General features: G+C 43.0%; 1 protein-coding gene across 3 annotated transcripts in view; it reads left to right on the top strand.

Annotated features, from left to right (window-relative positions):
- Positions 1-16,507, top strand: part of GTPBP1 (GTP binding protein 1) — a 30,043-nt gene that overhangs the window by 2,202 nt on the left and 11,334 nt on the right. Inside the window, exons 1-5 of one of the 3 annotated variants that reach the window (XM_053257373.1) lie at positions 3,551-4,042; positions 5,805-5,916; positions 8,085-8,265; positions 10,237-10,585; positions 13,046-13,169. In XM_053257373.1, the coding sequence (XP_053113348.1) occupies positions 3,851-4,042; positions 5,805-5,916; positions 8,085-8,265; positions 10,237-10,585; positions 13,046-13,169 (958 nt within the window). In that variant the 5' untranslated portion in view covers positions 3,551-3,850. Of the gene's footprint in view, positions 1-3,550; positions 4,043-5,804; positions 5,917-8,084; positions 8,266-10,236; positions 10,586-13,045; positions 13,170-16,507 lie in introns of those variants that run through there. The other 2 variants (XM_053257374.1, XM_053257375.1) reach the window with 2 other exon arrangements.

Below are 16,507 nucleotides of genomic sequence, written 5' to 3'. Positions count from 1 at the left end.
TCTCTATGGCCGCCCCTCTTTGGAACACTCTTCCCCTTCAGATTCATTCATCCCCTTCCCTGGCTGCTTTTAAGGCCCTTCTCCAGACCCACCTGTTTCGCCAGGCATTTGTCCTTTTATTTTTATTAATTCTTGTTTGCACAGTCAAACAGGTGTTAGTGACTGGCTTGTTTTATCCAGACATCGAGTCCTTCCCAAGGACCTGGGATGCCAGAATTTTGTTATCAATATTGTTGTTGTAGGTATCGCTGCAAAATGTAGGCTGTTCCCTGTAAAGTTGTTTTTGTAGTTGGCTGATGGTGATTTCTGTGGCCCCTATGGTGTTGAGGTTCTCTTCAAGATGTTTTGGAATTGCATCTAGGGCACCAATTACTACTAGGATTATTTTGGTCTTCTTCTGCCACAGCCTTTCAGTTTCGATTTGTAGATCTTTGTATTTCGTTATTTTTTCTGTTTCTTTTTCTTCTATTCTGCTATCCCCTGGTATTGCTATGTCGATTATTTTGACTTGTTTTTCTTTCTTCTCGACTACAGTTATATCTGGTGTATTGTGTGGCAGATGTTTGTCTGTTTGTAGTCGAAAGTCCCATAATATTTTTACATCTTCATTTTCTACAACTTTTTCAATTTTGTGGTCCCACCAATTTTTGGCTGCAGGTATCTTGTATTTTTTTTGCAGATGTTCTAATGTATCATTGCTGCTACCTTGTCATGCCTTTGTTTGTAGTCACTCTGTGCGATCTCTTTACAACAGCTGATTAGGTGGTTCACTGTTTCTTTCTTCAAGTTGCCTGTCTTGAGCCACTGCCAGGTCTTGGTGATGTTTGATTTTCCGGTTATATCATACAAATATTGACCATGCAGTGGCTTGTTTTTCCATTTTTCTGCTCGCTTCTTTACTTGTTCTTTCTTGTAGGCCTGCTTTGTTTCATTGGTGTTTAATAATTTCTCATTGTTAACCATTTTAAGTGCATCTTCTTCACTGTCCTTTATATATTCTTCAAGGCCTCTTTTCTCTTCCTCTACTGTTTGATGGACTTGCAGCATTCCTCTTCCACCTGAGCTGCGAGGGAGGTATAAACCTATTTACATCACTGTGGGGGTGCAGAGCATGATTGATGGCCATTATTTTCCTGGTCTTATGTTCTAGCATCTCTAGCTCTGCCTGGGTCCAGTCTATTATTCCTGCACTGTATCTAATGATGGGTATAGCCCAGGTGTTTATGGCTTATATGGCATTCCCACCATTGAGTTTGGACTTTAGAATTTTTCTAATTCTCCTGATGTATTCACTTCCAATTTTTTCTTTAAACTTCAGTGTGTTTGATGTTATCAGCCTGAAGAATGCCCAAGTATTTGTAATGTTCTTTCTCTTCCAGGTTCTTGATGTTGTTTCCATTGGGCAGTTCTATTCCTTCTGCTTTTGTTATTTTTCCACCGTTCATTATTAATACGGCACACTTATCTAGTCCAAACTCCATTGCTATATCGCTACTGAATATGTGGACAGTGTTTAGCAGTGATTCGATTTCTGTTTGGGACTGTCCATGCAACTTCAAATCGTCCATGTATCATCATCATCATCTTCATTATTTTAATTAATTGGTATTGTTGTTCACCACCTAGAGTCTTTGGAGGAGGTGCTATGTAAGAAAATTTAAATAAATATATAAATAAAGCCCAAGGACCAAGCTGAACTGTTATTCTTTTGTATTGCTGAAGAAAACAATTTGATAGTAGACTGTGATCCTTTAGGTGGGTTTATGAAAATAAGTGTATTGAAATTACTTGTGATTTTCTCCATTATTTTCCTTCTTTATTTCCTGTGGTTTTCCCTGTATCAAACTTGGCTGTGGAAGAAATTATTTGTGCCTGAGCACTAGCAGAACTTCAGTAGCAATCCATTGCACTGCCATGTCTGCTGGGAATGGTACTGGTAGCACACTGCATAATACATATAAATAAACATAGAAAAACCCTACAGCTGAATGTAGGATTTTGTACTGGTATGTCATGAACATACAATCCACTCTGATCAATTCACTGGTGGAGATACATGCATTTCTATAAATTCATTGTTCCCACCTGGTCCTTTGTGGTGTCTGATTCCTTAGAGCAGAAAAATAGATTGTTGTACCTATGGGCCCCACAGACCCTCAAGTATTACCCATAGACCACCACCTGGTTTATATATTTTCATAAGCTTTCAGTTAAAAAAAAAAAGGCGGGGGAGTATTTGGAATAATTATTTTCAAAAACTTTGTTCTAGCTCATCGGAGCATTCCTTAGAGCAGAAAAATAGATTGTTGCACCTATGGGTCCCCCAGATTGTGAGCCCTTGTTTAGATTGTGAGCCCTTTGGGGACAGGGATCCATCTTATTTTTTTATTATTTCTCTGTGTAAACCGCCCTGAGCCGTTTTTGGAAGGCCGGTATAGAAATCGAATAAATAAATAAATAAATAATAAGGATTTCCCATAGACCACCTGTACCTATCTCATTGACCCCCACAGGACCATGAACCCTGCCTTAGAACCAGTGTAGTTCTGATGTTTTACTGCTAAAAATGGGGTTTGGTTGGGAATTGTTCTACTAAAAATGTTCTACTAACCCATGGATCTCATTCCTAAGCTATTGTTTGCATGTGTATTTAACACACCCTGTTCTATTTTTGGCAAATAAATTATTTATGAAATGCCAGTTCTGGCTCCTCTGGGCCATTCTTGGCTGTAAAGGGGTTGATCAAATTATAATGCTAAGAACATGCCCTGCTGGATCAGGCCCAAGGCCCATCTAGTCCAGCATGCTGTTTCACACAGTGGCCCACCAGATGCCACTGGAAGCCTATAGGCAGGAGAGGAGGGCATACCCTCCCTCCTGCTGCTATTCCCCTGTAACTGGTACTCAGAGGCATCCTGTATTGTAAGGATTTCAGTTCTCATTCTAAAAGATTGTTTAACACATGCCGCTGCTTGGGTATCCAGTTCAATTTTTAAGGGGTCGTTCTGACCCACTGGGTTCCATTCTGGCTTTTATACCGTTCCAACTTTGAACGCTTTGGTGATTAGTCCGGACATGTTTCAATGGCATTCCTCAAACCAAGCAAAGGCAAATGTAATGTTCTGTAGCATCCTGACCGCGGGTCAAAGTCACGGAAAACAGTTGTGACTGCTCGCTTGCATAAGATTATCTCTCTAGTGAGAGATTTGTTTCAGCCCTGTGTCATCAGCATTTGCTGCAGATTATCCCCACTCAGACAGTTCGTCTCCGGGATAGAAAAGTCAACAGAGGAAATCCCCATTCAGTCATAAAACGGGCTTAGTATCCGATTGGCTTTTACATGCGTGTGTCAAAGGTGCATGGCTTTCTATTGGTCCTAACGTAAATGGCCAGCCTTCTTTTTCTCACCTGTCGTAATGATAGATGAGGGATCTGCTCCCGCCTGTAATTTAAATCTTGATCTCCATTGGCAATGAACGTTGTCTGTCATACCTCCTCCTTGCCTATTGGTCACGAAATGGTGGACACGCAACGCGGCTATACGTTTCTTGGTTATATTAGAAGGCTGGCGAGGGCGCTCAGTTCAGCTGCCGCGTCTACTTTTACCTTCTAGACTGGAGGCACCGGATCGGGACCTTGAAAGAGGCGTGGCTTATGAATATTAATAAACTCTGCCGCGGTTGCCACGGCGATGTAGTAATTATTAATGAGGCTGCTCGACCATTGGCGGCCGGGGTCATGAATTATTCAGCAGCCAGCCGTCAGGCGTGAGAAGCTCTGCTGGTTCGGCCGGCATAGTTTACGCGCGGGCGGGTGGGGGAGGGCGGAGTAAGAGACCGGGGCTGCCAAGATGGCGACGGAGCGGAGTCGCTCCCCGATGGGGAGCTCGCCGATACCGGCCTCCATGTTCGCCCCAGAGCCCGCCCCGTACAGTGGGGCCGTCGCGGCGGCTTCCAGGCCTCAGTGCGGCGTCCCGGACTCGGACTGCAGCGAAGACGGCGAAGTGCTCAATGGGGAGCCCGAGCTCGATCTCACTAGCAAGGTAGGCCCGGCTGTGGGGCCGCCGGTAGTAGGAGAGAAGACAGGAGCGCCTCTTTCGGATATCTTGGAGAGCCTCCGCTCCTGGCGGCGGCGATGCTGCTCCTGCTGCTGCTGCTTCCGCAACTCTGCTCCCCCCTCCGCGCCTTTCGCTTCCCTCGGCGGATAGTGGTCCTCCCCCCCTTTGTGCGTTTTTGGCTACATCGCGGGGAAAAAACCCTTCTAACAAACACGGGGTTGTCCTTGAGAGCAGAAATGTGTGCGGAGAAGCAGCACTGGTTGGCAGCCAGACTGAACGACTCCCGAGTGGCCCCATTGAGATGGGGTTCGTCCTGCCTGAGGTCTGTCACTTTAGCAGGGATATAAGAATGATCAAGCAAGGGATAAGTTAGTCCTGACTAACTTGTGTCCCATTAACTTCAATGGGGATACGTATGAGTAGTTTAGTCTGGCGGTCAGCTGCTGCTGTCATAAATAAATCAAGCAAGCAAGCTTTTCAGAAAAAAGTTCCCCAGAGCCCTTAATATAGCAGAAGGAATGAGCAGATTGTTCCACAGGGGCTCACTGTCTACAAAACACATCTGGAGGGATGCTGTGCTGGGGCTGCATAAGATGAACAGTTGTTCACCCCTTGTTAAAGTCACCACTTTCAAAGGCGGCTCTTTGCTTGCTTAGCAGATGTTTGTAGTTACTGACCCGTGTTATGGGGTGCGTGGCTTTTTCTGCCCTTCCAGTGCATGCTTATAGATAAAAGTGTGTGTGTACATGCACGTGTGTGCTAATGTTTGTGACAGTGCAACAAAAGTGGTGTTGGTTCCAAGGGTACGATCTGTGTACGTGGCAGGCACACGTGGGGATGTGCCTCGATTCCCCCCCCCAAGTGCTGTGTTAACCCAGTGCAGTTTTAAGTGGATTGCACAAATGTATGGAGTAAATTCAGAATTATTGTTTATCTTTCCAGTGATTCTTTTAAAATGTGGATCTGATTTGTCCTAAGTGCTGCTGTGTGATCTCTGTGCTGTAAGACAGGGATGTTGTGAAAAAAGGCATAGCCATTATATTCTGTGGATCTGTCCTGCTGTGGAATAAAGGGTATGGTTCAAACAAAACAAGGTGTGGCAATGCCTGGACCCTGAATATGTCTATCCACTTGGTGGGTTGGGTGTGTGTGTGTTTGTGTAATGTGACAGACCTCAAGCAGGCAAGAGCTGAGAGAAGGATATAAATGATAGTTTTCTTTCTGTTCTCTTTCTGGGACTGTGTTTAGCAACTCCTGCAGTTCCAGGTAAATAGGAACCTGGTAAAAACACTGTACTAGCTGCTTTGCAAATAACATAATGTGTGACAAAATATTGGTCTTTATATATATATTGTGTGGCAAATCTGACAAAGCAGCAGAACTTGTTTTCTTATACTGGTAATTCTGGCCATTGGCTGTACTAAAAAAGACTGACTATGTTGCCCAGAAGTTGATCAGCATAATGCAAAGCAAGTTGTTTGGCTACTTTAATGAACTTTTATTTGTTTGTTATTGCTCTTCATAGCTCTGTTGCTAAGCTCTTTATGAATATGTATATGAAACTTTGGCTCTTAATTGCGGTGGCACTGTAAATCAATCACCTTTTTGAAGATCTAGTTGAAAAACATTTCAAAAGTAGGTTATGATAAAGGAATCTCTGAGAAGTCAACTGTTAAGTGTAGGTGACTTAGTCTTATGCTCCCCAAATTAATAGGTTTAATAACATAGCTTTCTGGTTTCTATTCAGCTAGTAATGGTGAGCCCAACATCAGAACAATATGATAGTTTGCTCCAGCAAATGTGGGAGAGAATGGATGAAGGCTGTGGGGAGACTATCTATGTCATTGGACAAGGATCAGGTGAGCATAACTTCCTCCTTCAGTACCACAACTATCACTTTCAGAAGCTTCAGTGATTCAGCCAAAGTGGCTATTGCTTGAAGTGAGATGCTTGCAGGAAGGAGTAGTTAGTACTTGATATCTGAGTTGAAAGCTACTTTTTCTCTACAACAATTAATTCATTTGACCATCCCAACATGTAACAAATGCTGTGAAGCATATTTAGCAAAACACTGTTTCATGTCATATTAACAAGTATTACTTTTGGTTAATAATGCAATTGGGACTGTTTGTGTTCAGCTTTATTTATTATTTATTTTATTTATTATTAAAACTTTTATACCGCCCTTCCAAAAGGCTCAGGGCGGTTTCCATTAAAACACCATTAAAATTAGTTAATAATTAAAACAAAAATTATAAAGCATAAAACAATGATTAACAATTAAAAACATCATAAAACAACAATTAAATAATCAGAACAATTTAAAAACAAGTTTTAAAAAGCTGAGAAAGCCTGGTTGAAGAGATGTGTTTTCAGGTGTTTTCTGAAAATTGCCAGAGATGGGGAGGATCGTATCTCAGCAGGGAGTGCATTCCATAATCTCGGGGCAGCAGCCGAGAAAGCCCGTCTCTGTGTAGCCACCAAACGAGTTGGTGGCAACTGGAGATGGACCTCCTCAAGTGACCTCAACGGTTGGTGGGGCTCATAGCAAAGAAGACGCTCTCTTAAATACCCAGGGCCTAAGCCGTTTAGGGCCTTATAAGTTATAACTAGCACTTTGTATTTTGCCTGGAAACCTATTGGCAGCCAGTGTAACTCCATCAACAAAGGAGTAATGTGGTCTCTCCGAGATGACCCAGAGACCAACCTGGCTGCCGCATTCTGAACCAACTGAAGTTTCTGGACTACATACAAAGGCAGCCCCACGTAGAGTGCATTACAGAAGTCCAGTCTGGAGGTTACCAACAAATGTACCACTGTTTTGAGGTCATTGATCTCAAGAAACGGGCACAGCTGGCGTATCAGCCGGAGCTGATAGAAAGCACCCCTGGCCACCGCCTCAACCTGAGAAACCAAGGAGAGACGTTGATCCAGAAGTACTCCCAGACTGCGAACCTGTTCCTTTTGGGGAAGTGTGACCCCGTCTAGAACAGGCAGATCAAAATCGTCTCTAGAGTTCCGACCCCGCACAATAAGTACCTCTGTCTTATCTGGATTCAGCTTCAGTTTATTCTCCCTCATCCAGCCCATTACTGCTTCCAGGCAGGCATTTAGGGAGGATGTGCCAACTCCTGAAGAAGTTGACATGGAGAAGTCAGTTTTTTAAATGAAACTGGGCTCTTATTCTATGTGGACGTGTGTGTGTATTTTCCATAAAGCAAGTTAGCCCTTAGACTAGTATCAGTGGATACTAGTCTGGTGGCTGTAGGCCATCTCCAGCCTAAGAGACAAGATGCCTCTAAATACCAGTTGCAGGGGAGCAACCGCAGGAGAGGGGACATGCCTCGCCAGAGGCATCTGATGGGCCACTGTATGGAACAGGATGCTGAACTAGATAGGCCTTGGGCCTGATCCAGCAGGTTATGTTCAGGTTCAAAGTGCTTAAACAAGTTAGCACCTTTGCTTTAATTTTGCAGCATAGAAAGTGCACTTCCTTTACTAAAATGTGAAAGATAAAACAGTGTTTGTTCCTTTTAAAGAGATTGGAGGTTTTGGCCTTGGTTCTATTGGCTATTGTGGTGTCAGTCAGACTCCTAACCAGAGAATCAATAAGCAGCCAGATATAACCTTGCTTCCCACATAGACTAGTGGGAGCATACATGAGGCCTTGCTAGATTCTCATCTGCATATGTCAAGTGAGAGGTGGTCTGTGCAAATCTGCAGTCCTACCCTTTGCACTAGTAGAAGCATTTAATGGGTGAGAGGGGAAAATTAATAGAAAAGAACTGCTACTGTGTTGGCCTCTCTTGCTGAATGAAGACTTGAATGTACCCATTAATTCCCATTAACATTTGAAATAAAATTGGAATCTTTGTCGGTTATATTTTCTGTGTGTATTTGACTGTTCACCTTGCTCAGTCTGTGCATGGCAGCCCCCTTGTCACTTTAATGACAAAACCATTTTTTTGTCCTTGGCTAGAAGACTCTTTAAGCAGCTGTTCCTCTTTTCTTCCAAATACTTCATTAGATGGGACGGAGTATGGGCTCAGCGATGCAGACATGGAAGCTTCTTATGCTACAGTGAAGAGCATGGCAGAGCAAATAGATGCGGATGTGATCCTCTTGCGGGAGCACCAAGAGGCAGGCGGCAAAGTGCGTGACTATCTGGTTCGGAAGCGTGTGGGTGACAATGATTTCTTGGAGGTCAGGTAAGGAGATAGTTGAAGGTAGAGTTAGTTAGCAGGATAGCTGCTCTTGTCACCTGCACATATAGTAATGAGAAGCTGGTAACTCTGGTTTCACGATGGGAGTGACCTTGTCTCTCCTTGTTAATTGAATTTTTCCCTTTCTTCACCTTGTATGCAGACTGGCAGCTAAGTACCTGGCTTATCAAATGGTATCTGATCAGCCAGCTTCCTGTCTTACTGCTTCTTCTGGGGGCTTGGAATCCTGCATATAATGGCTTTCATGTCCAGCCATCAGGAGAAACTCAGTATCCTCTTACACATTACAAAGACCTTGTGGGGGGCTAGGTGGTAAATGTCTGGCTTAAACTGGCTCATGGATACTGCATCAGATTTCTGGGAAAATAGGTTAGCTTAGCATTTTGCGTAGTGATGAAAACACTATCTTAATAGAAGGTGAAATAGATGGTGTAAAATTATATGTGCCCCAAGTTTGGAAACAAAGTGCCTGGTTTCTCAGACTAAAAATGTGCTGGTTCCCAAGAATTCCAAAGTTTTTTCTCATCGTTACTCAGAGCTGGCACATAACCTTTTTAAAAAGCTGGCTCCTAAAATTTTGATTCTGGCACTTAAGAACTGGGAGTACTTTTCCTATTTTGTGAATACCATATGGGGGCAGGGCAGTTGTTGATGTATGTAACATGGGCTCATGCAGGCTGTGGAGGAACAGCCCTCTATTCCTCCTAACCTTTTTACCACTGCCACCAAGTGGACTTTTGGTATAGCTGGGTCCACTACAACAGCCCTTTTTAAAAAGCAAGAACATTTACTTTTGGAAAAATTGCTTCAATTAAAACATTACTTTTACAGCAAAAAACCCCAACAAATTAAAAACAGTTCTTAACGGAGTAGGTCAAGGAAAATAAAAAGCTGGAGAAACATAATCATGGCTCTATACTGGTCCCTACTCAGAGCCCTCTTTTCCTGTCTTACTTCTCAGCTTTGGGCTTGCTGAGCAGACTCTCTGTTCTGATTACGGCACGGGTCTGGGGCTCAATCCAGCCTGGCTCTTCCTTTTCTTCCAGTGATTTCAGCTAGAAGGCTTCTCTTCTTGCTGGCTGCTCACTCTCTGCATGGATTCACTCTAGCAGACTTGCACACTCTCTTCTTCTGCAACCTCCAGCTGCAGCTCGCTCCAGCAGACTCTCTTGACTTCTCCTTCCAGGACTCTGACTCTTGGACTCCTTAGTCCTCTCTCCAGCAGACTTGACTTCTCCATCTTCCAGGCCTGTGTCTCTCAGGACTCTGACTTCACTCTTCCCTCTCAAAACATTCCCAATATATACAGTTTCTCTAGCACAACAATTTTTAAGCCATCCAATTAGAACAAATACAATTTCCTTCCATTTCTTGAAGTCTCTTTTCCCACCAAAAAACTGTCAGAATGCTAAACCAAAAGTGAATCAAGAATGCACTTTTGACCCTGCACCTTCTTCTTGCATAGGGATTTGTAAGCACAGAAATCCTGTTTACAACAATGCAGAGGTTTTTAGGACTATAATATAACACAATTCATTTATCAGGGCTTATTTACGAGACGAGGTTTGGGACTATTAATACACTATACAATTCAGGGGCTTATTTACAGAAGCCAAAGAGGTCTAAATCTCGTTCCTCCACACAGGCCCCCCTCCTTTACAGGGAATGTCCCAAGTGATCAGTATATATGTGTGAATTATCTTTGTACTGTGTCAGAAAAATAAGGAGGTGGTTAGTCAGGGACTATGGTGGATGGATTTGGAAGTGGGCCCCTCAGTGCGTGGGCACTCAACACAAGCAAGCGGGATTGTCTGTGGGGAGGGTAAGTTTAACCCATTCTCCCCGCAGCCCGCTCTGGAGCCCTTCTATGTAATCGTGAGAAGAGGCTCTCTGGGGAGCTGATTGTAAGGTTTGGGCTGATACCAAGGTTCTGACAGCTTTCTCTGTTTTCTATAGGGTAGCAGTGGTTGGCAATGTGGATGCTGGAAAGAGCACTCTGTTGGGCGTTCTCACCCACGGTGAGCTGGACAATGGACGTGGCTTTGCCCGACAAAAGCTTTTCCGCCATAAGCACGAGATTGAGTCGGGCCGTACCAGCAGCGTGGGCAATGACATCTTGGGCTTTGACAGTGAAGGCAATGTCGTGAACAAGCCTGACAGCCATGGTGGAAGTTTGGAATGGACAAAGATCTGTGAGAAATCAACAAAGGTCATAACTTTCATTGACCTGGCTGGGCACGAGAAGTACCTGAAGACTACAGTCTTTGGCATGACCGGGCACTTACCTGATTTTTGCATGCTAATGGTAAGCTCTACCAGTGTGGTGTGATTCCAATAGTAGCAAAGCGCTGTTAGCACCTGCAGCATTTTACAGCTTGAAAGATGCTAGAATTATTAAGATGGAAATAGTATACACTAGGGTTCCCACAATAAAACTGTGTTCAGGAATCCAGACGTTAACATATGCCTTAGTACCATGTTAACTTGAGGAAATACTTGTCATTTTAATTCCAAAATGTTGGAAGCTTTAGGGTTTGCAGCATGTTGCTTGGAGAAGTGTTTATAGTGAACCATCATGTTCTTCCTTAGTTTCTCAGGCTGGTTTCAGGCCTGTACTGTGGGTTGAGCAGAGTGTCTTGTTCATGCTCGTGGATCAGATGTGGGTACAAGCTTCTGTAAACTGGCATAATCATACACACCATGATGTTAACTGAAGTCCTAACTGGATTGTTGCTTGAATGTGTTGAAGTGCCAAAGAGCACTCCATGTATGCAGAGCACTTAGGGTTTGGTTCTTGTTCTGGACTTTAATTTGACAGCTGCCTTAGCTGTTCTTTGCTCCCCAGCTCTGCAAGGGGAGGAAAAACACTGTTCTGAAAGGTGAAGTTGCCTATTTCTGCTCTAACTGCTTACCATAGATTGAGTGGGAATGTATCTGCATCAGTTGATTTCTTCCCTCAACAAAGAGGAGCAAACTCTTCCTCCTTTTCCTGGTATATTTCTGTATTGGGCTGTGTGCTATCCACACAAATAAAGTGAAGTTAGGAATAATTTTCAGGCAAGTAACCCAAGTTGCCGAGGGGTCCTTGCTTGTGAGAAGATCTAGTGCTGGATAAATGCTTCAGCCTAGTTTTTGGTATGGCAGGTTGGGGTGCTTATGAACAAATCTGGATAAGTGCCACAGCCTGCCAATTAGTGGCATGTTTGTGGAAGGCAGTGTTCTCGCAGTATACGGTTGTTAATTGCAGGGATCATTGTGAGTGTGGTGCATTCACTAGTAACTTCTAGGCTTGACTACAGCAATGTGCTCTCCATGGGGCTGCCGTAGTATGTTCGGAAACTTCAGTTAGTTCATAATGCAGCAGCCAGATTGCTCTCCGGGATTTCTTGGAGAGACCATATCATGTCTGTTCTAAAACAGCTGCCAATATGTTTCCGGGCAAAATAAAAGGGCTGGTAATTACCTTTAAAACCCTAAATGGCTTAGGACCAAGTTACCTGGGAGACTGCCAACTTCAGTACAATCCTCACCGCATCTTAAGATCATCAGGAGAGGTCTGTCTCTGGCTACTGTGAGCTCGCCTTCTCTGTAGCTGTTCCTGTGCTCTGGAATGCACTCCCCATGGATATTAGAGGCTTAATAGCTTTGGCAGCCTTTAAAAGAGCCCTAATCATATCTTTTTCACCTGGCCTTTAGTGAGTACTAAAAAAAATTGAAACTGGTTTTAATTTTGTTTTAATGAGTTATTTGTTTTTATATTTGTAAACAGCCTAGAGCCATCTGGGTGAGGCAGTATAAAAATCAATCAATTGCCTAGGGGGAGCTCTCTGAGACAATGAGTTCCCTACAACAAAATCCAGAAGTAGAGCAATAATTAGGACTCATCTAGGGACCAGGTGAAAACTGTGTTATCCATTCTTGGACATACCAGGAAAAATCTCATTTGGCAGGAGAAACTACTGCACCTTCAAGAAGACTATGACATTATAATCTTATTCTTATCAGTACGCATACAGATACCTTCTGTCTGTGCATTAGAGGAGCCTATACCAAATTTATGTTTAAAATTAGTGTGTGTAGTCATTGATACAAAAATGTGTATTGTATAGACACGAATATACATGCACAACATAATATTGGAATAGAGCTAATAGCCATATTCAGATGCTATTCCAAAGTCTCTGTATGTGACTACATGCGTCAAAAGTGGGGCTGGAAGTTCTGTCTTGGCAGTCACTCATTCTCTGGTAGTGCACAGAAATGCCCAGCATCAAGGAGATGGTATTTTCTTCTTCAAATTCTGCTGTGACTCTGAGAGGCTTACTGCTGGAGGTGTAAACAGTACACCTCCACTGTACTGCTTGAGTGATGGGCCAGGGTGGGACTTTTGACATTTGTACTTGCATATACGATCTTTGGAGTTGTGTCTGAGGAGGGTAATGTCTCCAGAAAATAGTTTCTCTTTTTTTAAAAAAAAGTGTATCATGAATGTGGAAATGGGGTGGGTGGGGGGAATTGCATTGCTGTGCCACTCCAGCATGGGTTCAACTGTGAACCGGCTTTTGTATTCTGCTTGGACCCTGCATTTGAAATTGTTATGGGAAATGTGTGGATAACCCGTTCTGGATTTGTATGCACTCTAAGAAACACTAGAGAAGTCGTGTTCTGACAAATTTTAGCCTCTGTATCAGTTGTCACTTTATTTCAGATCTTAGCTCTTCCTTTTTCTCCTGCACCTGGTAATGTGTTATCTCTCCCCTTGCAGGTTGGCAGCAATGCTGGAATAGTTGGGATGACCAAAGAGCACCTGGGCTTGGCACTAGCACTCAATGTTCCCGTTTTTGTGGTGGTGACCAAGATTGACATGTGTCCTGCCAATATTCTGCAAGGTAAGTGGATGCTGAACAGAACAACCTTTTTCTGCTGTGAAGCATTTGCTGTCTCCTGCCTTAGCAGCATGCCTTCAAAGAAACAGGAGAACCATTAATAAAAAAATTCCAACTATCTCCTGATTTGTGGTTTCTCTCTTTGATTTATTTTAAAATACAGAATATTTGTATGTTGGAATTCCTTCTAAATACAGGGGTTTCCCTTTTACATGTGGGTAACCTCTTAAACCTGTCATTGGCAGTTTCCAATCAATAACTTTGATACAATAAATCAGTGTTAATCTTGCTTTCTTGGTGCTCTGACTCACGTAAGCTTATAGGAAGGAGAAGGCAGCTGTCCTGCACAGATACTTTATTCAACTTTTCAGGGAGAATTGCTGTGGCGGTCTGTTCTAGAATCTGTTTCAGATTAACCTCTTTACCTCCTCCTGATTGATTATAGCTGTGATCATCTGTCTCTTTCTAGGTGTTTTTTCATGGAGCTTTGGTTCATTCTGCATCTGATCTTAGCAATGTTTTAACTGTTGATGTTGTGTAGCTAGATCTCTTCCAAGTTTTTCGGCAGGTAGTTGATGCTGAGCCATGTGAAGTTCACGTGTTAGGAGTGCATGTCACATTTTGCAAATCGGCAGTAGCCCAATCATAATGCAAGAAACTGATAATCATATCTGTGTGGGGAATACAGATATGACTGAAATGCTGCTGCCTTATTTTGATTCTCAAATCTGCAGATAATTTTGAGCTGCTATAGGAACAGAAGAAGAGCCCTGCTGAATGAAATCAAAGGCCCATCTCTTCCAGCATCCTGCTTCCCACTGTGGACAACCAGCTGCTTCTGGGAGCTCACAAGCAGATCATAAATGCCGCCGTCCCCTCCCACTGTTGCTTCCCAGCAGCTGGTGGTGGTACTCAGCAGCATATTGCCTCTGAACCTGGAGGCTCATTTATCTGTCCTAGTTCTGTCCGTGGCTATTAGCTAATTTCCGTCAACAATATATTCATATTGCCACTTTGAAATGACTACTGCAGCCTTCACTTTGTGTCTAGTTGCTTGTGCCTTTCAAAAGCAAATGTCCACAAAATAGTTACCACTGGCAACCATAAACTTAGTTCTGCTGATCAGCAGGAAAAGCCTCTTAATATGCTCCACCACAAAATAACACATTTTAAATGCTCCAGCAGCACAGAAACCCTTTCAAAAGGGTTGTGTTTTGTGGTGGTATGTAGCATCAGCATCACGGATTGGAGGACTTATACATGTTGTACTCCACTCGTTTCCTGTACTTATCCTCTTGCTCGACATTAAATATAGAAGAGATGCACTTCAACTTAGTAAAGCAGAAAGTAAGACAGTCACACCTTACTGGCTATTACTGCGGCAAACTAAGTGGTCTCCTGTTAGAGATTTCTTGGTCTTCTGATACAAATATTGTAGGCACTTGCTACATCAGATGACCAAGGATCCTTTGAAATATATAGCTAGCACTGTGGTAGGAAGTGGGAAGTTGATCACAAGCCGATAACTTGTCAGGAGATGGACCTAGTGCTTTCAGTGCTTCAAAGCAAGCTTTTAACAAAATGTGTCAATATTGTGTATGGGTTGTTCTTGGCATCTTCTCATTTGTGAGCATCTCAAGTTTTTCACTCCTAATTAATCCTGGTAATTAGCATTCATGGGGAAAGCAAATAGTTTGCTCTGGCAATGGCAAATTATTCTTTTCTTCAAGGAACATCTAGCCCAACATACAATTAGAACATGGATTTCAGTGCTGCAGGGCATTTTTGAGGCATGAAGTTAGCTAGAATTGGAAATTTCTGTTGAAAGCTCTGATAGTGTTGCCAGCTTTGTAGGCAGAATAATGAAACCCACCTGCTCTGGAGCTAAAGCCACATCCAGCAATTTGTCTTTCCTATCAATGCTGTTTCTTCCCAGTCTCTCAGTTAGACTTATGTGGGGCTTCCTATCACTTAAAAAAAAAACTACTAATGTTGGAGGACCTATCATGGGGCCCACCTTGAGTGATGCAGTATGTACTGGAATGCCTATGTAAATAATTTTCCAAAATACATTGCTCTCAAAGCAGTGCACAGAAAATAAAACAATTGCTAATCCCAATACAGCCATAGCACAATATAAAAATATTACAATATATCATTGACAGCTCAAGAATTCATTAACAATTCATTTAAAGCATATCATCAAAGATTTAAGTAGGCATACCAGTAGGTCAATTAATAATATTGAATACTATTAACAGTATTCTATCCACATTAACCAATCCATTTAACAGTTCATCTTACAGAGACCTAACAATAAAATGCCTAGCCTAAATCAAAGCTGACAGCACGAGAGAAAATAAAATGTGACTCATAGTCAAACTACTTGGCAGCATCTTCCCAGCTGAGCCTGGTGAGCCATACTATATTCTCACACATACTGAATTTATCATGGAGATTGAAAATCAACCTTTTTCTCCCAGAGTCAGTTTCTGCAGCCAGAAAAGCTATGCAGATTACAAACATACTGACAGTAATAGCTGGCCTTTTTGTAAAGAACTGAATGTGTTAGCAAGACATGGGCTATAGAAAATAAGCGTAGGTGGAAAACAAACTGTCACGGAGAATAATAAGGCACAAAGCCCCACACTATAACCACAAAACACGTGCTTAATATTTTGGTGCCCAAGTGTTTCTTTCCCCTCCTGCCCCCCATAAACTCTGCCTACATGTAGTTTATGAGTTCCATGTTCTCTCTACTTAAAGTTTCTTAGAGCTAAACAGCTTGCATGCCAAGTGAAATATGCAGTCTCAGGAAGCCAGAATCTGTACCAGTATTCAAGTTGTCCTCTGCACATGCAGATGCATTGAATACACACACTCTTCTGTCTTGTATTTGCAGCTCCTTGAGTAGTTTCTAAGTAAAAGCAGATACAGTCCTGATGCTTAACCTGGACGTATGTGGAATATTTGAGCCCTTGTGCTGCTCCCCTTTGTGGCTGGATGATAGATGGAAATAATGTGTGGATAGCCCTTCCAGGAACACTATGGATATGACCATTACACACCCTCTGAGGAGTCTGCTAGGAGTGAGCGCAGAACTGGTTTGCACAGTTCGGTCCAAATTCGGACTGGACCATGCTCCACGAACCAATTCAGTGGAACCGTCCGATCGAGCTGGTTCGAGTGCCTCTAAAGGGGAATCTGGTGAGGCTTTGCTTCCAAAGGTAATAAAAGGCGGTGGGGGAGTGGTGAGAGAGAGGCATCTTTAAACCCGAAAGAGAAGGCGCTTACCGGAAGGCGTGTGCGGCACTCCCCCACACTCCGGGCAGCACTGGCAT

This window comes from Hemicordylus capensis, chromosome 5 (assembly GCF_027244095.1).
Source record: "Hemicordylus capensis ecotype Gifberg chromosome 5, rHemCap1.1.pri, whole genome shotgun sequence".
Classification (NCBI taxonomy): Eukaryota; Metazoa; Chordata; class Lepidosauria; order Squamata; family Cordylidae; genus Hemicordylus; species Hemicordylus capensis.
The sequence above is the reverse complement of the archived record's forward strand: the minus strand, read 5'-3'. Positions and strand labels throughout refer to the sequence as shown.